This window comes from Vespa mandarinia, chromosome 1, assembly GCF_050613455.1.
Source record: "Vespa mandarinia isolate Hongniang chromosome 1, ASM5061345v1, whole genome shotgun sequence".
NCBI lineage: Eukaryota > Metazoa > Arthropoda > Insecta > Hymenoptera > Vespidae > Vespa > Vespa mandarinia.
In genome coordinates, this window is record NC_140810.1 from 20,379,133 (window position 1) to 20,401,830 (window position 22,698).

The 22,698-nt window shown below is 38.3% G+C and overlaps 3 protein-coding genes across 5 annotated transcripts in view; 1 reads left to right on the top strand and 2 right to left on the bottom strand.

The window, feature by feature from the left end:
- Positions 1 to 12: 12 nt before the first annotated feature.
- Positions 13 to 3,205, bottom strand: PMP34 (Peroxisomal Membrane Protein 34). 2 transcript variants are annotated; one of them, XM_085662145.1, is made up of 9 exons: positions 3,053 to 3,205; positions 2,232 to 2,424; positions 2,075 to 2,135; positions 1,429 to 1,495; positions 1,128 to 1,276; positions 905 to 1,018; positions 486 to 733; positions 334 to 401; positions 13 to 237 (listed from the first exon to the last, which is right to left on the bottom strand). In XM_085662145.1, the coding sequence occupies exons 2-9, from the start codon at positions 2,301 to 2,303 to the stop codon at positions 93 to 95; spliced, it is 924 nt and encodes a 307-aa protein (XP_085518271.1). In that variant the 5' UTR covers positions 2,304 to 2,424; positions 3,053 to 3,205; the 3' UTR covers positions 13 to 92. The 2 variants fall into 2 exon arrangements, with proteins under 2 accessions (XP_085518271.1, XP_035735540.1); XM_035879647.2 differs by lacking the exon at positions 3,053 to 3,205 and having other exon boundaries at positions 2,232 to 2,904.
- Positions 3,206 to 3,989: 784 nt separating this feature from the next.
- LOC118447451 (uncharacterized) overlaps positions 3,990 to 22,698 on the top strand; it is a 186,336-nt gene continuing 167,627 nt past the window's right edge. The window contains exon 1 of the mRNA XM_035879400.2: positions 3,990 to 4,004. The gene's annotated coding sequence lies outside the window, so the exon portion shown is untranslated. The remainder of the gene's footprint in view (positions 4,005 to 22,698) is intronic.
- Positions 4,788 to 22,520, bottom strand: LOC118447464 (dexamethasone-induced Ras-related protein 1). 2 transcript variants are annotated; one of them, XM_035879445.2, is made up of 6 exons: positions 22,419 to 22,518; positions 15,058 to 15,344; positions 13,494 to 13,651; positions 7,487 to 7,676; positions 7,182 to 7,392; positions 4,788 to 6,939 (listed from the first exon to the last, which is right to left on the bottom strand). In XM_035879445.2, exons 1-6 carry the CDS (start codon positions 22,458 to 22,460, stop codon positions 6,727 to 6,729), a joined length of 1,101 nt encoding a protein of 366 aa, XP_035735338.1. In that variant the 5' UTR covers positions 22,461 to 22,518; the 3' UTR covers positions 4,788 to 6,726. The 2 variants fall into 2 exon arrangements, with proteins under 2 accessions (XP_035735338.1, XP_085518265.1); XM_085662139.1 differs by having other exon boundaries at positions 6,799 to 6,986; positions 22,419 to 22,520.

Consider the following 22,698-nt stretch of genomic DNA (forward strand, 5'->3'; position numbering starts at 1 on the left):
GAAGAAGAAAAGTCGCATTAATATATATATTTATTTAAATTCTGATAACCGATTTATGCTTAAATACATCCTCTAAACACATAATCGTATCGTTATCTGACACCAGGTCTATGAAGGAGAATACGAAATACAAATCTTGATATTTTCTCGTAAGTTAGAAACATCAATGCGGCAGTTAAGACGGTCTGCAAAAGTTTTGCTTCCATCCCCTTGTACAATCCAAGTATGCCTTGTTTTCTAGAAAAAGAAAAAAAATGAAAAAAAGAAAATACAAGATCGTGTACGATATTTAATTTGATTGGATAAAAGAAGAAAATGTCATATAGGACTTACTTTAAAATATAAAAAAGAATTTGGATAGTTCCAGCATTCGGTGGCAAGTCAGGATACTTGTGTCCGTGCTATAAACAATGGCACATATAAACGTTTACATTATATCAGATAATGATAATTTAATTTATTTCGTATAACGTTATGCTAATCACCCTCAGTTTCGTTTGTATTAATTGTAAAGGATAAGTTAACGTCGTAGCGACCATTTTCGCGATCGCACCAATAGTGAAAAAGATCCAAGCTGGTGGTTGAATGTCAGAAGAGGACGTATCGATTTTCCTCTTTATACTCTCGTATGTCATGAATTGAATAGCTGGATTTGCAACGAGAAGCAGACTGGGAAACGTACCTGCCCATAATTTTTCTAATCCTTCATACTTCCATATATGCAAAAGACCATCTGAAATAAATGAAACGAAAGTCAGTTTGTTCAGTCAGATTTTTGTTTGACTAAACTAACGTTTTATATAACACATACGCAAATGAATTCGTTCTACGAATCTATTATTACATTTAGAAAATGCATTATCATTTTTACGATATATGATAAGGATTTTACGGTTCTACTTACCGTACAATGTATTATAATCGTTATTGTTTTTTTCAGCGACACTACCGATCCCTTTCATTTTCAATCTTGTGTTAACTACCCAAAGGGGTGTCGTTGTCAGCACGTTGATCACACCTGCGAGAGAAAGAGAGAGAGAGAGAGAGAGAGAGAGAATGGTTGGATGCGTTACAAAGAAAATTAACGTCGTAAAAATTGTGTAGAAGAAAAAAATTCATGATCGTGCCTGCGATTGATGCTACCAAAAGATCATTCCTGGCTGTTTGATTTCTTCTACTTCTCAACATCTTCAAACCGTGGAACGTGTAGAAATAAACAAAATTACTGGCACAAAGGCTTTGAAGAACGGGTACCATTCCTCGGTACAAAGTATGCCTGAGCGATAAGTATTAAAGTTAACAATGAATTAATTTTAAATAAATGACTTTGAGACTTTTTGAGAATTTTCGTAGAGATATAAAATTACAAGAACGTTTCTGACGTATGTAAAATGTTAATACATTTGATAATTAGTTACGGCAACTTACGATCCTTCCTTCGAAGTTAGCTCACGTATCATCGCTAGTGTATTCTTTGCTTCTCTATTTTCCTCCACTGTACACATAAAAAGATAAAAAGTTGAGTGTTTAGCATTTCATATTGCATATCTTTATATTACGTATGTACTTTAGCGATAATGCAAAATAATGCAAGAGTTAAATCAGATTTTTTAAGTTTCTTAAAACAATATATTTGATCCTTTTATATCTAATATTACAATATATGTAATCCTTTTTAATTAATTCCTATGAGAATTATCTTTTAATAAATTAATTGCCTGTATAAAAATATGTAAATATTCTTTCGTAATTAATGGAAGTCCGAAGATCGAGCTGATGCAATTATGTATATATAAATTATGCCTTTTTTATCATCAATTATGCTGATTTTTAGTGGATGAAAGATCAAATTTATCTTTATAAGTCGAGTTACAAGAGGCACCATGAAAAATGAAGAATAGTTAATTTGTCGAGAATGAGGAACGTCGGTGATTTTGAAAATATCTGTAATTAATTTGTATGTGTGTTTTTGTTTATAATGATCCACGATATAATCTCTGACGATATAAAAAGGTTAATAATCATTATGAAGATTGAAACGTGAGAATTTATTTGTAGATAATTAAAATCTTACGTTGCAATCGGCTTCGTACGGTGTCCAGCGGGAAGAAGGTTGCCATAGCGATAACGCTACCCTACAAAGGAAATAGAAAAAATTGGTATAGAGAAAGAAATAAATCATGCAAATCATTGATTCGCTTTCGTTAAATAAATATTTATCGAGTACTTACAGCCGCACCTGACAACGCGTGTACCAAAGTATCGTAAGTGAAGATGCTCCTTCCAGTATTGTTGCCGCCCATTTTGAAATATATAGTTCAAAAAGATAGAAATGAAAGCGCGGCAATTCGATGGTGGTGCGTCAGTCAATGTGGGAAGACATTCGAAAAATGAACGATGCGTCGGACTTCTTTTCTCGGAGCTCTAGCAAAGACGGAAAGAATAATGAATTCTCATGATTCCTCCCTACTTTGCCGTTTGCCGCAATATCGATCGATTTTCTCAACGAGGAGAGCGCGTTCGCGCGTAAACGATTGGTCGAGTTACGTCGATAAGCGACAGAGACCTGACTTCGACGGGTTGACAATTGACCAACTTCTAATCGTTGTACCATTCACTTTTTTCCGAAAATAAACAGAATTGATGTATTTTGGAAAATAAAATATCTCGATTAAATTAGTATGTAAAGAGGCTAGACGTCTTATGTAAGAGAAAATCCACTCGTTAGAAAAGCGTATGCGCTCGACGACGGCCTTCGTCATTCTACAAATCTGTTGGGCTTCGGCACCAGTGTCGGCTCTAGTCGAATACGGGTGGGTGGATAATGAGGGGAGCCCCTTAACGTCGTTTGAGTACTTCTCTTTATATATATATATATATATATATATATTTTTTTTTCCAACACTTGAAAAAAAAAGTTAAGTCAGAACGAATACCAATGTACGCATTTAGAGACAATTCTTTTTTTCATGCTTATACGTATAAATTATTTTGGAATTAATTTTATCAATGTCCAGATTTTCGGTCGATGCGTTGCTGACTTTGTACTTACATATATTTTCTGATGTTTAAAAAAAATTATAAATTAACGTCGACAGATTAAATTCTAGTATCGTTTTTCCCACGTATAATTATTCTCTCGAGATATAATTATTATCAGTAGGATGTAAACGTGTCACGCTTGCGCCTTTGCTCTATTCTAAATTCGACTACTAGATGGCGAGATACGATTGTCCTCTATTAGGCGCGATATTAATTATCTTAAATATGTGACTATGATCGGGCAAGTTGTTATTGTTATTTGCTTCGAAAGGTCAAACCTCAGAGGTTAGCTAATTTTACATTCAATAGAGAATATAACCTTAAATTTCAAATTCTCAAAGGAAATAATGAATTGTAATTTAAAGATTGCATTTATTATTCATCCGATTAATTATATATCCAGTTTATGAGCCCTTATGCATATGCATATCGTTTAATAATAAATGTTTCTAATTATTAAATACGTATGTCATCGGCCAATTGCAAATTAAAAGTTATTTAGCAAGTATAGTTATTTCAATAGTATATCAATGAAAGCGACATCTTTGAAAGAATCGTCGTAACTTAAATCGCGAAGACTTTATCGTACGTCGTTAAAAGAAGATTATCGATAAGTTCATTTGAAAATCGCACGATAGGCGGCGTTATAAAAATTTTATATTTGAGAGTAGCGCATTTAACGGTCCTTCGTTCTAATTATTTCGAAAATAGTAAAAATGATAGAAGTCACCCGCGAATCAATTGCGCGATAATTATTAAATACGAATGGATGGTTGCGTTGAAAGTTTTTTTTTTTGTTTCTTTGTTTTTTTTTTCCCCCCTTTTCTTTTTAACGAACGAAGAAAAGACGCGCGTTCACCAATTGTAAAAACGCATTGATTCATTGACGCATCTTCGAGGTTAATGGTTGCGATCTTCAAATTGTCACTTTGATTATCGGATCTTGAAATCAGCTTTTATCGGTGAGTGATAAGATTTCTATTTCTATCGTTGTTTCTACGTCGTTTAATTTTCATCGTTTCTATATCAAATTTAATAATAATCAAATTTAAATACGAAAGTTTAGAAATATTAACGTACGAACCATCGACATCATAGGAAAGTCTACGTTTGGGTATATAAATTATTAAAGCGTGCTTTAGTCAGTGACATCAGCCATGAAAATTGATAGGTAACGAAGGAAGAGTTTGCATTAGTTCCGATTGCATTGACTTTGGCCAGTCCGAAATTCGTAGTCAAAGTTCAGAGCGAAAGTTTAATTAAACATCTCGTGTCTATGGAATTTCTTGGATAATCATTCCCCATCCTATCCCTCCTTTTATGGGTGATTTTGTCCTTATGGAGATCGCTGAGTCACTGAATAAAACGATCGCACAAGAAATATATCGGCGATATATTCCTTGAGTTTCTCATGATTTAACAATAAAAATAACGTTTCGTACCGTAAGTACCAAAACGATTACAATTTGAATGAAGAGATTAATTGCCGTAGGGATAATGGAAAGAAAATTGATACGCGAATAACGGGATATAATCGCTTTACCGGAAGTCGGAGTTAATGCAAGTTCGTTATAAGCGAGTTTATTAAACTGGATTAAGACATCGTATGCGAGCAGTCCCCAGTTTCCGTATTTATTATGAAAACTGGGGACATCGCTCGGTGTCTCCGATCCAACTGGGGGTGGGGGAGAAAGGAAAAAGCAGAATTCGCTCATGAAGAAAAGAACGATCTGAATGGTCTTGGAGAAAATGTTTTTATTTCATACAAAATGCAAGCACTCACGCGGACGATCGCGATCGATCATATCTTATTCTTGTCTTCCCTTTTTTTCTTCTGTTCTTTTCTCAAACTCGTACACGGATCGAATCTGAGAATCGAAAAAGTTTTCTTGCGACATACACATAAATGCAAGATATGTACGTGTATACAGTAAGCAGAATAGATAACAAGTATCTTGGATCTATAAGGTAAATCGTTCTTTCTTTTCTCGATCATATTTATTCCTATGTATAATAAAACGTTGGATATTTTTAATCGAGAGAATATGTATCTCAAGTTTATACGGATCTTTTTGGATTTTTCTTATCGCTAAAAGAGAAACTGTTAACGCATTTAATATCTTTAATCATTTTTATAATGTGTAGAAAAATCTCCGATTTTACCAGATGATCCAAGTTATCTTATTTCTTTTTCTCACAAATATGTGTCGATTATATGAAACCATTAAAACGTTTGCTTTTAATATTAGATTTGTTATATGTTAACACAGAATAATACAAACCATATTCTATGCCTCGTGGATCTCCATAAAATTACGGATGCAGATGCGAAAGTACGAGAGTCGAGCGTTACGACGATGAAACGAAACGTAAGATACTTACGTTGAACGGATAGAAAGGGACGAAAGGGAACGTATATTTATAGTAGAGCAAGATTGAGATTACAACGTAATTGAAACGAATCGAATACGAATTTTATCATTCGTATTTATTCGAAGCGGATATTTCTAATGTATTCCTAATTGTTATTTAATCCCTTCTAATCGAAATATCTTTGGCCATTTTTTTCTGCGCGACGAACAAAGAGTGCAAATTTTCTTGCGTCGAGTAAAATACTTGCGCGGTGGTGGCTATCTAGGAAAAATCCTTTATACGCGTGTGTGCGTGCTCGTATCTCTTTGTGTGTGTGAGTGTGTGTGCATGTGTGCGTGTGTGTGTGTGCGCGCGCGCGCGCGCGCGCGTGTGTGTATATGCGCGTGTTTGAAATATTTGACGCAGTGCGTGACGTGTATGATGTGTTACTTTCGTGTTAATATACAGAGTGGCTCGGCAATCGTAGTACAATTGAGAAGGGGACGATTTCTCTTGAAATAGTCATGAGCCCATTCTCGGTTCTATCGCGAATGTTAATCCACCGTGTATGTATTATTATATTCATTATCGTTATTTATTTACACGTATACGGTAATTGGTTCACGTCGGGCTGACGTCTATAGTAAAAAGAAATTCCTCTCGAATACATTTACTTTTCCTTATTCTTCTTCCGAAATAAAATTAAGAAACATTTTCGACTTGCCGATTTCTTTGCCTTTCATCTTTTTCACTTCTATTCGAAGATCATGATTTAATTAAAATAATACAAAGTGCGCTCTTAAACTTCTTCGAATTACAAAGCGATTCTCCCCTGCTCTCTCTCTCTCTCTCTCTCTCTCTCTCTCTTTCTCTCTCTCTCTCTCTCTCTCTCTCTCTCGTGAGAAAACGTACTTACTTTCTCAAATGCTTTTCTTCGGCTTATCTCGCTTTCTCCCATCAAAAGAGACGAAATATTCCGTTTGTTCCTTTCTCTCTCTCTCTCTCTCTCTTTCTCTCTCTCTCCTTCTTTTTTCTTTTTTCTCTTCATGCTTTTTCTTTTTTTTTTGGCGTGCTCATTATTATTTCAATCAGGCATAGTATTACCTTCGACACACTACGTTAAATACACTAGTGCTTTAATTAATTAAGGCGAGCAGCGTGGTCGGTTTTCCTTTCGTTTTATATTGATTTCTTTTTTCTTTTTTTATTATTATTTATAATTTGCGAATATTCTTTCTCGTTAAGCGATCGTTCTTTATTTGAAAGCTTTCCTCTTATCCCTTTTTTCCGACGAAATTTCGATTCGTAATTTGGATTAATTTCGCGCGAATATCACTGTATAGAACAGGTTCTGCCGACTTCGGACGATCTCAAAATGATCCTCGATCCAGGTGTGTTGTTTTCGTTTCCAGCCGCGAGCGAGCACGTTTTCGTTCGCATGATCATCAGGTCCGTCCTTATGCTGGGCCGTCGCACGTTAGGCGCCACGACGCCGCAGGCGTCGCTTAATCGACGCTTTATGCTCAGAGTTGCCTTGTGTTTTGGCTGCGGACAAAAGTTTCTTACTTTCTAAAGTGCTCTTAATCCTTGTGCTTTCCATTTTTCGAAAACAAAAGAAAAAAAAAAATAGAAAAAAACCATAATCGTTAGCGTAAGTTATAAACGTTAAATAAAATTGTACATGAAATTTCACAGACAGTAGACATAAAAAGCAATCGATCGGATAGATCGTAAATGATTAATATAGAATTTTGTCAAAGTTGAGAGAAAAAAATATTATTTATTACCTGCGAGGGCGGTAGCATGGTAGGTGAGCCAAAGGTAAGAGGAACTTTTCTATGATGATTCGGTGCCATTTCTAATGGTAAACCGGCCACGACGAAAAGTTGATAGAAAAGTTCGTCCACGTGATAATTCCGTTTAGCGGAAACTTCGACGAAAACGCAACACTCGTCCTGGCTCGCGCAATATTCCTCGGCTTCCTCGATCGTGACGCTTCTAAAACAGAAACACCGGCAATGATCGTTTAGACTTTAGTCAAATATTTTTGTCTGATACATACGTATTGAACTTTAACACGATTAGAACGTACTTTGTATCCTTGTCGCATTTATTTCCAACAATGACCATGGGAACTTTCAAACTATAATGACTCTTGCTTCTACTTTTGGTCGCTCCTTGGGCTGCGCTCATCTTCGTCTCGATGATCGCCTCTCGCAATCTGATCGCCTCCTCGAAAGATTCTCGGCAGTCCATACTAAATACCACCACAAACAAATCTCCTGCAAAGTCACCGAGATAAAAATTCAAATAGTTAAATTATAAATGATCCTAATGCTTTCGCGAATTTAGATTTACTTTCTGCTTTTTTCAAAAAAAAAGAAAATAAAAAAAAAGAAAATAAAAAAAAAGAAAAACGATCGGTATTTCAATAGGTCGAGGTCAAAAGTATATAATAACAATGAACGAACGAAGGAAGAGCCAATCGATTATTTCTCGCTTTGGTGAACGCGAAAGGTCGTGTCCGCGATTTTTTTGCGCTTCTGAAATGTCAACCGTTGAAAGGTTCTCGTGCTAAACAATATACTTATCTACGTGTTTATAGAACACGCGTTTGATGCAACTTTATGCTTTTAAAAGAAACAACTTTTAAGATTTCATCAAAATACACAAATTGGAATTCGTCAGGGATCTATTAAAAATATTTTCGTTGATAATTAATATTCATCGAATCCATGCGTACGCTCATCTTATCATCGTCCGATAAACTTGGTGCGAATTTTTCGTTAGAAACAAGGACGTGATAGGAAATTAAACGATTATAAAATTTTCGATCTCGATTGGAACGTTATTCGTCGAGAATAAGCCATCGTCGGAGCGATGAGTTTTCAAAGCTCTTTCGAAGAATCACTTCTTCGTGAGAGAACGTGAGTTCGTACAAGTTCTTTGCGGGATTTAAGTATCGCTATTGGCCTGCTTTTTTCCTTTCTTCGGCTGATTAATATTCAAATCCTTTCGTTCGAAAGAAAGCCACCGCTCCGGCGATATCCGAAAAAAACTCAAAAGCGACGAAAGATTTTAAATCATCGAAGAAAAAAAGAAAAATTTCTAATCCACTGACGAAGAGGTTCTTTTGGTTTTTTCTTCTGTTTCTTTTCTTTTCAAATTAACATGTTACGTTCGGCAACTTTGGTAAGTTGGCCCTTACACATTGAGTACGCCAAGACTAATGATTAAAATTTGTTATGCAAATGTCTATTGCCCGATGTTCTCTTATATAAACTGCAAAAGAAGTTCGATCGGTAAGAAGGATAAGCAACGTTTACAGGGCAACCGTTAACATTATCAACAACAGCAACGCCTCGTTCTTGGTCTTTACTGGTTTTGAGACGAGCTTGAATTTACATAGATAGCACAGCCTGACTAATTATTCACCGTGCTCTTTCTACTTTGTTCTATCGCGATAAAAAAAAAAAAAAAAAAAAAAAAAAAAAAAAACAAGTACTTGTATTTTTTTGAATATTTTACGAAGCCCTTTTAGAAAGTCTCGCGACCGTTCGTTCGAAAGTACCCGATGTTGATGTTGCCAATGATGTCACCTCGATTAAAAATTACGCGGGTGTGGATTAGCGCGAAAAGTTTACGAGATTGATGGTCTTACTCAAATGTAAAGCTCATACGAGAGTTTTCTATGGCGAACGAAGTTGACGTCGAACAGGTAACTTGGCGTTTGGAAACTGTTGCGTCCTACCAAAAGTGTAATTAACTCAAGCGAACTACTCTACGTATAAATCTAGGTCATAATAAAAATTTCTACGTCGTAAGAATTTTTCCTTGGTTCTATTTTGGATCGATTTTACGATCTTACCGATCGATCTATCAAAAGACGAGAACGTATTAACCATTGGCAAGATTTGCGGAAATTATGTAGTTGTTCCTTTTCAAGGTAGTCTCACGATTAATTTCGTTAATCGTCTCTCATTTCCGTTTGAATCTACGTAAAACTATCTTGGTCGGCCGAGCTCGGTAAAAGCTCGAAATATTTTTTATTCCTTTTACGAGCTTTTACGAGTTGTTCCAAGCGCATAAAGATTCAACAGTGTAATTCAAAGCGATATAGTATAGCGTGGTTAAAAGCAGCCGTTTCTACTGAACCAACGGGGTCTAGAATATGATCGGAATATAGTCAGACCTTTGCCTCGACTATACTCGAATTCTCGCGGTTAGCATACACGTAAATCTCGCTCGGTTAACGAGTTTGCCTAGTGGAAGATACGATTATCATCGAAAATTTCCTGCGAATGGTTCGGACGGCTAACATAAATTTACATTCGTTCGCATATCTTTGTTAAATATCGAAACGCTTTCGAATTTCATGCAACTCTGGCGACCTGTACGATCTGACAAACATCGAAAAGATTAGTCTCTGCTCGAAGACGTCCTTCTACCTTTTGCCTTTTAACTTAATAAATCCCATTGCGGTCTTGTTTCCGTGTTTCTCTCTCTCTCTCTCTCTCTCTCTCTCTCTCTCTCTCTCTCTCTCTCTCTCTCTGTCCCGCTACTCCTTTCGTTTTTTTCGCTGCCTCGAACTTCCGTACCTCCATTACAATGTCGCTACTGGAATGTTTTATTTCTGAGAAAGCTCGCTACCTAGTCTCCTTGTCGCTTTTCCAGTTCCTCTTCTTCATTGTCTCGAACGATGATGTATCCGTCGGGTATTATATCGCGAAGCACGCTTTCTGATTCGAAAAAGGAATTCCCTTCTCTCGCACAGTCTCCATTGTCTTTGAATTGGGGTCACCGTTTCAGCATTTGCGTGCAAACGCATTCCGTGCCCCGGACACATCTGACGGCTGTCACCCATAGGTATTTATATACGTATACATATGTATATTCCTTATATTCCTGAGAAAAAGTATCGCGGTTTAGCTTACGTACGATTGAGTTTCTTCGTAGTCCAAGAAGAACCGGCAAGTTCGTGCATCGTTCTTCGAGCTTTTTGACGACGTCTCGCGCGTTACTCACGATTTATGCTCGCATAATCGTATATCGCATAAATGCGCTATATTTTTATTCATAGAAAGACTCGTCCGCTATATATTTCTTGTATATGTATACACATAAGTACTTATTTACGGTAGTCCGCGTTTTAGTATTTCGTCCCAACTCGCTTCATGAAATGTCGTTCGCGCTTTCGCAAAGCTTTACCCTCCGACTTTTACGATCGTTCAAGTTTCACAGTCGAATCGGTTTTCAAACATAACCACTACGAGCCGCTTTCTGCGTTATCGTGTTCTAGGGTCAATCGGCGTACTCTCGCGGAATATCGATGGTCGTTTCTAACGCGTAAGACCAGTTTCTTCCTAGGTCAAAGGTGTTTTCAATGAATAACGATCTTTGACGAATAAAACCTTTGTAAAGAAAGAAAAAGTGAAAAATGTAGAAAGAGGACAAAAGGGAAAAAGGAAACATTGAAAACGGAGTACGCCGAGAACAAGATCGATCTTGACGCAACCCCCGACGTACCTATTCGACGACCTCGACCTCGCGCAAGCCGATTAATTTCAGCAAGGGAAAAAATGCGAGCCGGTTGGTTGGGAACGATATGAAATCGGCCCAGCGAAAGGATCGAAATGGGTCGAGAGGGACCGATGTTTTTCTCGACTTTTAGGTCGGTCAGGCATGCAAATTTGATAATTCATCGGAGTGACATGTGGAATATCACGTGGTCCTCATGCCCGGTCTACCATACACGTGATCGTCCCTGCTTCACCTATCATTTATCACTGCTCAAGCAGGAATGATCAATACGCGTGCACGCGGTCGTGCACTCGGCCTTACATGTTGCGACCACGCGGACCCAGCGTGATACGATGCAATCTTACGATTCAGGAGAGCGAAAGGGAGTAAAAAGAACGAGTGGACTAGTCGTAATTGGATTTTATCTAAGGTGAGGGTAAAATGTATTTTTTCATCGAGCAACCCGTATTTCGACGTATTTTACGACTATCGCCTCTAATAAACCAACACTCCGAGAATAAAATATTTATCTTATTACCGAATAATTTCACAGAAATTTGATATTACGAGAGTTCACTGCTCGAAGCGTATCACCGATCGTTTATAAATTATAATCATACATTTTATATCGAATTATATATTCCATGCGGTAAATGCATTATTGTTACTCAGGCGCGTTCGACGGACTCATTGCTTTCCGTTTCCATGCACCCAAAATATCGTTACACATTTACAATATTCTAAACAAAACGTTCTGACGTTCGTACGGGTTATATCGTTGCTAAAAACGGAGTGCAAAGGTAGGACAATCGATTCGTCGAACGAGTACCGTGATATCGAAAAGAGAGAGAGAGAGAGAGAGAGAGAGAGAGCGTCGATTTTACATAAATATTGGTTTTTTTGCTATCTTTTTTGCTCCGTTCGAGCAAATATCTTTGTTAGACCGATAAGTGGTAAGATGAACGATTTGAAATACGGAAAGGAAGTTGGTTCTTTACGTGGTATTCTTAAAGATCTATCGTAGATAAAAATAGGGGATGTTGAGGAGATGAAGAAGGAGGTAGGAAAGCGGATAACGCCACTTTTCTCTCGCCGCTTATATTCGCCCATTTCGGTTTAGTGGCAGCATCTTTTCAAGGATCTTTGACGTTTCGAGAGAGCGAAACCTTCTTCATCTTCTTATTCTTTTCATGCCGATGCGCGCGAGTCCTTTATCGAGTTTCATTCATTTTTCCGATAGACTCGAAGGATTCTTGAGATCTGGATTCAGCGGGCGCGCGCGCGCGCGCACACAATCACATAAGAGATACGAAGAACATTGGGCATACCTTAACCGCCAATCGCCGCGTCGCTCCCCGTTCGGATCTCATATCCGACACGGACTACGGGGAAACATTCGAATAACGGCGTCGTTCGTGGAAATGTTTTGTAGAATTTTCCTAGATATTTCGAGAATCGACGTACACGCGACGATATTGCGACTGCACGGCTCCCGTCATAAAATCTAGGACGCCTGAATACGCTCTGGAACTTCTCCTACCGCTTTTGCGTTTGTATAAAAGCTTGCTTTTCGTGCACGCGCAAGTAGAAGCGACACGAGCGAATATGCGAACGATCTCATGCCTTAAGTCCTTTTTGATCTAATTTTATAATTTGATAACGAAAGAAGAAAAAAAGAAAAAAACAAAATTCGCGTTCTCTATAAGCCGATATAATAATTCTATAATTCCAAGTTCCTTACCCATCGAGAAGATTACGTCGAAGCATGCCACGAAATACATTCGTGCTTTCCGTTCGACGAAGCTCTGGATATTATCTATATATGCTTCCTGCTAGATTCTACTTGGATACCTATCTACATATCGACAACGTAATATTAATGCATACCGTAACGCAGTTTAAACGAGTAAGCTTACAAGCTAATAAGTTGGATCGTGTACTGTACGTAGCTTCGCGTAACAAGTTCGCTCGCCAAGATATTGCGACGAGCCGCGAATGTAAACGTCGACGAGAAATGAAGAATGATATTGGAACTAGTTACTAATTAACGCTTCCTTGGAACTTGTAACAAGTATACGTATAATAGTTTTCGATCGTTTACGAGTGATATGACGAAAAAGCATTTTTTTTTTTTTCTTTTAAGAAGATTTATGAAAAGAAAAAAAAGAGAGAGAGAGTGAGAGAGAGAAAGAAGTTTAGCGAAAAAAGAATCGATCGGCTTTTTGGTTTATCCGAAGATGGCCGTATATAATATGTAAAATGTTGTAGATATAGTCGCGATGGCTTGTCATCCCTGTTTTTATCGGTAATCTCGACTAATCCTACTATGAAAATTTGAATGTCTCTCTCTCTCTCTCTCTCTCTCTTCTTGGAAACGGTGTTCCCACGGATCATTGAGATAACGTCGCAAAGTCGAGCCAGCTATTGTTTCGAGGTAATACGCCGCTGAATTTTCCTGTACGAAATTCCCGTTACGTTCGAGCTGCGAGCGAAAGATGGGAAGAGGGTCGTTCTCGTAAGTGGAGAACAAAAGATGTGGATGCTTTATCGTCGCTTTTCGTCCTGCGACTCGGACTTACCGGTTAGGAAGGATAATCGTCGCATGGCAGGAAAGGGATGGTTTCCGCTGGTGTCCAAGAGATCAAGTTGATGCACTTCGCCCCTGATTCTATAAAGCTTCCTGTGGAAATCCTCGATCGTAGGGGTGTAACTCTCTTCGAACTTGTTGGATAAAAATCTGAAATGGAATATTTTTTAAATCTGAAAACATTTGATCGATAAACATTAATAAAATCGTCCGATTTGCGCAACGTACATTATCCTACATCAATCATCATCTCTCAGTCGTTTGTCAAAAACAATAGACTCGAGTTTCCATTTTCCACGATTGAAACTGTGCTCCCCTCGATCACGATTCTCTCACCGAAACGAGTCGCGTAATTACCCTGAAATTAGGGAAATTCACAGAGGCTCGACTGGGTCGCGGTTTGTCAATTTGACGTAACGAATAGTCGCAAAGGCGGAAATGAACAGCCTTGTCAAATACGAAATTGGCTAAACTCGCTTCGAACATTTTAAATATATCTTCATCCTATTGCTTATACACATATGCGTTTATAATCATGATATGTTCGTTTCAATCTATTTATCCGATGGAATATATAATATAAAATTTATTTCGTTGTAATAGCCAAATATATTCATCACTTTCTATTTCTCTCCTCTGTTTGTCGATAAGACACGTTTATATCGCAGGCTTTTGACAGCGATTATAACGCCGGACGCGATTTGTATGCGTGGAACGTATGAATCGGTCGTTGTGTTAGCGCGATAATACGGCAATAAGGAAAATGCGACACAATACATGCGGGATATAATTTGCATCGATAAATACGATGGATTAATGGAATAATATCGTTCTCTACGTTATTAGTACTCGCTGAATGCTTCACGTGTTTCATTTCAATAGCCGATCGCGAAGAATCAGATGATATATATATATATATATATATATATATATATATATATATATATATGCATAAACGAAGAAAAGGTTTCTTTGAAAAGGATTTTCCGAACGAAGGAAGGAACGAACAAATCCTTTCATACGTATTTAGTCATTTTTATTGATTTCGTCGATTTTTAATGCGTCGGATAAAATCGCGCATTGATATTTACTCGAGTATCCGAGAATCAAAAAATGAAGAGCAGTTAATCGGAAATAGTCCTTGTAACGTAGACTCAAATATATCAAACGAAACTCTAAGGGCAGATTTAAACTTCTCCATCTAACTTGGCGATCTTAGAAAGTTCAGTAAAAGTCGTTAGATCGCGTCGCTCGTGTCTCTCGTTACCTTCCTAGCGAGCGACGAGAACATAATGCTTTAATTACGCCCGTTGTAAAGCCCAAGGGCTTTTTTATTTTTTCTTTTTCTCATTCGCTACCGCAAGTAACGGCCAAGGATGCAATTCTCTTCGACTGTAATGAGCTTTTTTTTTTTTTTTTAATGTGTAAACGAAAACGCTCGGAATACGTTTACTTCGTATATACGGAATAGTCTGTATAATTTCAAATAAGAACGTTGATCGTAATGGAAATTTAGCTGGATGAAAAGCAAAAATATTCGTAAGGGATAGGATTACCGTGCTACAATGGCGGTCTTGCCGACCCTGGCGCTGCCGAGCATGACGAGGCGATAGCAATTGCGTGGCGGTGGTTTGCAGGCATCCTCCTGCGAAGAGGTCGAGGCAGGACTGGGGCTAACGGTGATGGGAAGGATGCCATCTTCGGCGCCGGAGGGCCCCTCCAGTTCGGGGCCCGCTTGTGCGCCTCGTCGACCACGATTGATCTTATGTTCGTTCTCGTCGATCGTATTTCCGCTTCTGCACACCCTCTCCACACAGCAAAGAAGTCGGCGGCACGCCTCCAGCTGTAAGGAACACCGAATAAGAGGGCAAATCCTTTACCTTGAAATTTTTTCCCTCTCGAAGCTTGAGAATCAGGATTCGAAATATTTCCATGCGGAAGTGGATCTCGCTTTGAAATATCTCAGGTATGGCCAAAAAGAGAGAGAGAGAGAGAGAGAGAGAGAGAGAGAGAGAGAGAGAGAGAGGGAGGGAGGGAGGGAATCTTCTTCCGTGATAAGCGAATTGAGAGAATTGAAGGAGCATCCTCTTTCAAGGGAATCTAAGCGTCTTAACGCACTACGGAATAATTCGCTAACCAGCGAAAGAAGGTCGGCCCTTCTATGAAGAACGAATCGTTTCGATTGCTCTTTTCATTTTGTAGAACGTCTCGCTCTAATAATTTCATGATTGAATCGCTAAATTATTTTTAATTACCCGCCGAAGGATTTCGGTCGCGACGGTATTTCTAGAATTTAATATCGCAAGTTGTGCTCTCTCTCTCTCTCTCTCTCTCTTCCCACATGGTTTCCTTCTCTCTTTTCTTCTTGCTTGCTGTTTTTAGTTCTCTCTTTTTATTCCACTTAAAAAAAAAGCCCGAGCATTTAGGTTTTTTTTTTTATGAAAAAGTGCGACGGAAGCTAATAGAATATAGCTCTTGTAGAATCGCGAAATTGTTCGCGTTAATGTACAAGTTGCGATAATCGGCAAGAAACGTACCGTTTGACGCACGAATCCCGTGGATTACGAAATTATTAGAATGTCGGTAAAACAGAAGAGAACCGTTATTGTTCCGTAATAACACTTTAACGCGCTCGATTACGGGCGTGGTTCGCGTTAATTAACAATTTCACCGAGACGAGTAAAACCATCTGTGATGTTCCGTCGAGAGCTTTGTTATCCCGTTGAACGTGCGTTGCGCTTCAACGGATTGATAAATGCCTTTGGCCATTGACGATAATCAAGTTACGATATTGTAATTTTAAGGAACAGCCAAGATAATGTATTTCGATGTAAGGCTAACTTTAAAGCTTAGTTAACAACAGAATAGAACAGGTAGAAAGTTTCTTTGGAATGGAAGCCAAGGAATAAAATAATAATAGGATTTTAATGAAACGAAGTAGCAACGTCAAAAGATATTATCGATTGTTAAAAAGGGCCGGCGAACGGTAGGCTATGGCATACGTTGAAAGGCTGTTACTGAATTCGAGAATGCAAAGTTGTCGCTTCTGGACAAGTCCTAGACATTCTCCAAAGATAGATCGCGAGTAGTCCATTTTAGAATGAGGAATTCACAGATGCGACCTACTCCCTATAAACTGAGAAATAATGGAATGCATTAAAGCTTTTCCAACGGTTCGTATTTCATTCTGAGTTTCTCTCAGCGACATGAACGATATGTCGCGACAATTGTGATCGCTACGATCGCTGTTCCTTTAGCTATTGGTTTTCAAAACTCCCTCTCCCTCTCTCTCTCTCTCTCTCTCTCTCTCTCTCTCTCTCTCTCTCTCTCTCTCTCTGTTCGTTCCTACTCGCACATCACATTACGACGAAAGAGCACGTTTAATAATAGCGCCTGTTACAATTATAATCCTGATGGTTCGTTTGGCGAAAGCCTCGCTTCTTGCCTATTATACGACAGTTCTCTGAACTATCGATCGTCTTCCTCTATTTCTTTTTCCTTTTCTTCGATAAAGCTACATTGGAACTCTCTTGTATTCCACTCTCGAGGAACACGTTCCTCACAGAACATTCGTATAAAACGTATTCATCTTCTATCCTATTTGTGCGAGTCAAATGACAATCCATTTTTGCGAATATAAAGAAAGAAAATAAAGTTTCTATTATTTCTTTATCTCTTATCACTTTTTCTTTTTCTTTCTAATTAAGACAAACTCATCTTCGGACGGTATTCACGCTCTCTCTCTCTCTCTCTCTCTCTCTCTCTCTCTCTCTCGAATAAATATTTATAAGACAATTATTTTATAAGGCGAGATCCGGACAGAAATGATTTATTATATTTGAGAAGTGTTCTATAATCTTTATCTTACGGATGGAAGAATTATTTTTCTTTCTTCCCTTTCTCAACTCCAAATGACTATGGTACTTTTTATTAGTAATAAAATAGTGTTACTGTTAAATGGCACCATGGTTTGCTCCACACATATCCGAGCAGAATACCTATGGATTATATTCGCTACTCGCCAAAGTACGAGGGATGTCTCGGTATAAATATTTAACGATTGACCAACGTCCATGTCGATCGCATAAAATCCTCACTCGTTTTCCTTTCAACGATGTCAAATGCTTAAAAGAATCTCATATTTATTGGTAATAATGTACGTGAAATAAATTGGATTGCGGTTATTGCATTATCAAAATAATCCAAGTTCTCGTGGAATCAACGAGGCGTGATCCAATTCGAAAAACGTACGAGGTTATAAAGAGCAAAACGCGTAACGCAGAGGCGCTACGGGAACAATCAGGAGGGCGTTTCGCGTAAGCGACAAGTCAAACTTTCGTCGTTTATGAAGGATTTAACGATGCTCGACTCGACTCGACTCGACTCGACTCGACTCGACTCGACTCGACTCGACTCGATTCTCGGCTATGAATTAATTTGATAAAGCGAGAGAAGGTATCGTTTTGCGTATTCTACGTATAAACCTACGTAAATACGTACGTATGTATCTGTACGTACGTAGTTAATAGATACGTTGGTCGATGAAACGTACGCGTTGCTCTCGCGTGGAACGCGCTAATTAAGAAGTTTCTTATAGAAGGAAAATTGCTGCGTTTCGTAGGTGGGTGGGTGAGTGGATGAATATCTCGCGCCATAGAAAGATCGCTTTGTAGTTGGCCGCTAATTATTGTATAGCTACGCCCCGGTCAGAATTATATCCTCTGGAAAGCCCTTGAAAAATATCGCCGAGAGTATTCAAGATAGAGGGGGTATACTCCTGATTTCCAAGATTACCTCGTTCCATTGCCATTAGCGCAATTTCCTTCATGAATATAATTTTATTATTCAGCGTGGAGAATAAGCGAAGGATAGTGGCCATCACGAAAGACAAAATTTAAGTTAAGACGAGATCGTTCGATCATATTTCTTCCTCGTTTCTCTATTCATTTTCTATATTCTTAACCACCTTCATCTCGTTCAACACGCTCGAATTAATCTTTTCGCATTTCGTTCGATCGAGACTTTCAGCATCTCGATGAGATGTAAAGCTGGGATTGAATTCCTTTTGTTCGTGGCATTATAGTTTGCCTCGAGATTATATAAAATGCCATTGTACTTCTTCGTTTACCTTCATGTTAAGAGGTACCGGCTATTTAAGCGCAAGATGAAATGGTATTTGACCGAATCTGAAAAGGGAATCGATTATCGGGTATTCTTTTTATTTTATAGAGTATCTATCGAAGCAAAGATACGTCTCTCTCTCTCTCTCTCTCTTTCTCGTATTTTTTGTTTCGCAAAAATATTTTTGAAACGTGAAATATGCAAAATCTCTATTTTGTTCGGTTTCAATCGTAGTGAAAAAATATTGATGTTTAGGCGATTCGAATATTTCGCGGAAAAGAAAAAAAAAAGAAAAAAAAAAAGAAAAAAAAAAGAAAAAAAAAAATTAAAAAAGATGGCGTCGAATAGTCTCGATCACTTTTGTTGGGCATCGTATCGAGAGTGCCAATCGTTACCTTCCATTTCATCTCGATAAACGAACCGTGGAATCGCAAAGAGAGAGTCTTTCGACCCTTACGATTCGGAGGGAGAAAAACGTTCGTTTCATCATGCTTGGATTCGAAAAGAAAGGGAATAAAAAGAAAACGAAAGAAAGACCGAAGAGTTAGTTCGTCGACGTCTTGAAAGCAGACGGATAGAGAATAAGTCGAGAACATGCGTTTGCTTAAACACGGTAAACGTCCGTACAAAAGTCCTCCTAAACAAATTTAATCTCGTCTTCTTGCGAGCCTCGGGCCTGTTACGGCCCCCATTTAGCCGTTTCATTCGCTGCGACATTTCACTCTTTTTTGTACTCGATTACCTTTCCTTTTATCTTTATGATTTAGATCCCAAACTTCTCTCTCTTCCTTTCCCTGGCTCCTTTTTATCGTCGCTACTGGAAACATCCGATCCTTTTAAAGTTTCGGAACGTCTAATGAAACACGTTATTCAATTACTTTTCCCTCTTATAAAGGTCGTCAAGTTCTTTCGTGCGAGAGACGATGTTTGAAACGAGATAGACAAAGTTCAAAAAAGTATCTCGTTGATCCAAAAAATGGGACATAAACACGCCGGATAAGACTTAAAGTTTGAAAATTTCCTTAGGCGAGATCTAATCGTGTAGGAGGAATGCTACTCCTTTCGTTTGGAGAACGCTTCAGAAATTTGATATATATAAAAAAAACGGCATTGACGCGAGTTCTCGAAGGAGAGATGGTAGAAGTAAAAGAAGAATCTTGCACGCTGTGTTTAGGTTGTCCTAGCGAGAGTTTTATTGAATTTTATTGTTCTGGAAGGCAGACGGTCCGTGTCGCTCGTCGTATAAGCCGACGAGAAGTTTCTGGTGACACTAGCTACGTTAGGGAAAGAAGAACGGAAGAAAGAGAGAACGATAGAATTTATCGTCCTTTTATATATATATATATATATATATATATATATATATATATATATATATATATGTATGTATATATGTATATAAAGAGAGAGAGAAAAGAAAAAAGAGCAAATAACATTTCTCGAGCTGGATAGGTGACTGTAAATGTAAAAACAAGATGCAAAGAGAACTATCATCCATTATATCTGGATTTCGTGCCTATTTAAAAAACGCCACGTTATTTTCTTGAGGCCGTGCTACGTTCCGAGTCGGTTAAACGTGACTCAATTATGACTCGGCGCGTGTACTCATAAATTGAGTCGGTGATTAAATTTTGCCATCTCTTCTCCTTGCCGTACCTTTCCTAAATGAAAAGCAACACGATGTGCATCGAAAAACGTGTCGCTGACAACTCGGAGTAATTAAAACGCATCGATCGACCGAAACCGCGACGAAGCGTCGAATTTTCGCGTTGCGAATAATTAATAATCGCACGTGGTATAATTCGAAGAAAGAATAACGAGCGGGCTCTGTGAAATAATAATTAGATATTAGAAAATGAAATGAATAAAGGGAGATTAACGTCGCATCGTTTACTATTCGAGTTTGATCCTCTGTTACGAGATTGCCAATACATTTTTTTTTTAATTTTTTTTTGCTCGGCATGAGAACTTTTACGGGGAAAATTGGAAAACCGAGAAATTATCGAAAGAACGTTGTTCCTATATTGATGCTTCGATCGGCCGGTATTCAAACGAGCGTCCACGTTTACTATTTCGCGTTATTCGTGATCGAATCAAGCCAGATACGAGCCATGCGTGGAAATTCTTCGCGAGCGCGCGTAGCGTATCGCGCGTAGTAACGTCGTTAGGTGAGATTCGCGAACGATTGATCGGAAAATCGACGACCCAGAAACGTGATCAGCTTGGAAAATTCCTTTCCTTTTGGAGATCATTTTTTTACATCTTTCCGTTCTCTCCCCAGAGTCATTTCGGAATGATCAACGCGGTCCAGAGCCACGGAAAAATGGCCTCGTAGTCTGGCACGAATTTATGGTACATAAAAAGCAAGGAGAAAAATATTCTCTCTCTTGAGTGGGGCCGATAAAGTGAACGTTTCCGTAACGTCGACTTACTTGTCTTGCGCATTTTTTTCCTTCATTTATACATACATACATGTATACATACATACATACATACATACATACGTACATACATATATATATATATATATATATATATATATATATATATATATATATCATTTTTGTTTGAAATATTAATGGATTCATCGAAAATTTCGTTATTAGTAAATATCGTGTACATCAATTTGCACGTATTACGAAATTCTTAGATGCCGTCGGATAAAATATTATCATTCGAGGAACTTTGATCGATATTCCATGAGATTCTAGCACTGAATTAGCTCGAGCATAGTAGCCCTGGAGAATTAAATTTGTCGAACGAGACCTCGAACCTACTCGTATTGATCGGTGACCATTTTGATCTGGAACATCGACTTTCCTGAAAGACCTCTCGAACTTGTAGAACGCTGAACTGATTTAGTTTTTTCTTTTTAAGCTCAAGGACAATCTTGTCCATTCTATCGATATACACGAGTTTTGAAATTCTTTTAGTTACGAAATCCAGAATGTAATTCTCTGTCTTTGATATTTATAATTCCTCGCTATCGCGTGTCTTGCTACAGTTGAAAGGGGATTTAGCAGAGCTGGTTAAATGTTATCCTCAAGAACGATTAAATAGATCCGTCACGATTCCAAGAGTTTCTTCCTACGAGCATAATAACTTTTCCAAGCGGAAAAAAATATCCCTCGCTTACGAACCCCTTGTAATTTAATTAAAAAAATTACAATAATGTTTGAATATAATTTCTAAAGGTTGGATAAAAATTCTAAAGGTTGGATAAAAATTCTAAAATTCGTGATCTTGGTAAAAAGGAAATCGTTCGGTAAGGTCGAGGTCAGCGAGTAGGCAAAAAAGCAACTGTGGAAAGTTAAGACAGGAGGACGTATGTGCAAAGAGGAGTAGATACGTTTTACACAGCGACTCAGGAACGATATGCAAATTGTACTGAGAAACAGCAGCGAGCTAGCAAACGAGAAAGCCTCGTGCAAACTGCCGAGGAAGGTACGCTTATCTCTTATCTTTCCTTGTCCCTCTGGTGAACGAACAGCGAATGGTCTTCCAAAGAGCCAAAGAGGATTTGCATCCATGGTAGGCCATTCGAACGGGGACGTTAACGAGCGTTCCGTGATTCCTTATTCGATTATAATGTACCATGCGTTTCTTATTTAACCAGAATGAAAAAAGATCTCTTCTTTTTCTCCTCTTTCCTCTTCTTCTTCTCCTCCGTTATTTTATCCTCTTCATTTCCGCATTTTTTGCCCATTAGAATAACGTCGAACGCGTTATTCCAATATTTCCTAAATTTATCTCCTCTTTTCTTTTCGTCGAAACGAACCTCTATTCGATTCCTTACCTGTTGCTCTGATAAGCCACGGAAATTCCTTGGCACGTCCATTCGCGGTTATCGATCACCTTCATGCCGCAGATGAATCTCGATGGTACGTTGCTGTTGTTATGTTACTGCTGCTGCTGCTGCTGCTGCTGCTGATGCTGCTATTGCTGGTGGCAACGATATCGATCGATTCGGTCTGTCTCGTGAACGCGATCGTGTAACGAGCGTGTACATACTACATTTACGACTATCGTTGTAAAGTCGACGGTAGACAAAGGGATCGTAGAGTTGCTTAGTAGCT

Coding starts and splice junctions, on each gene's coding strand:
- PMP34 (XM_085662145.1), bottom strand. CDS start 2,303: ATGGGCGGCAACAATACTGGAAGGAGCATCTTCACTTACGATACTTTG. Junction 2,136..2,231: donor ACGCGTTGTCAGGTGCGGCT/GTAAGTACTCGA, acceptor TTTCCTTTGTAG/GGTAGCGTTATCGCTATGGC. Junction 1,019..1,127: donor TTTGGTAGCATCAATCGCAG/GCACGATCATGA, acceptor TTTCTCTCGCAG/GTGTGATCAACGTGCTGACA.
- LOC118447464 (XM_035879445.2), bottom strand. CDS start 22,460: ATGGACGTGCCAAGGAATTTCCGTGGCTTATCAGAGCAACAG. Junction 13,652..15,057: donor AAGACCGCCATTGTAGCACG/GTAATCCTATCC, acceptor ATTCCATTTCAG/ATTTTTATCCAACAAGTTCG. Junction 7,677..13,493: donor ACGATTATCCTTCCTAACCG/GTAAGTCCGAGT, acceptor GTGACTTTGCAG/GAGATTTGTTTGTGGTGGTA.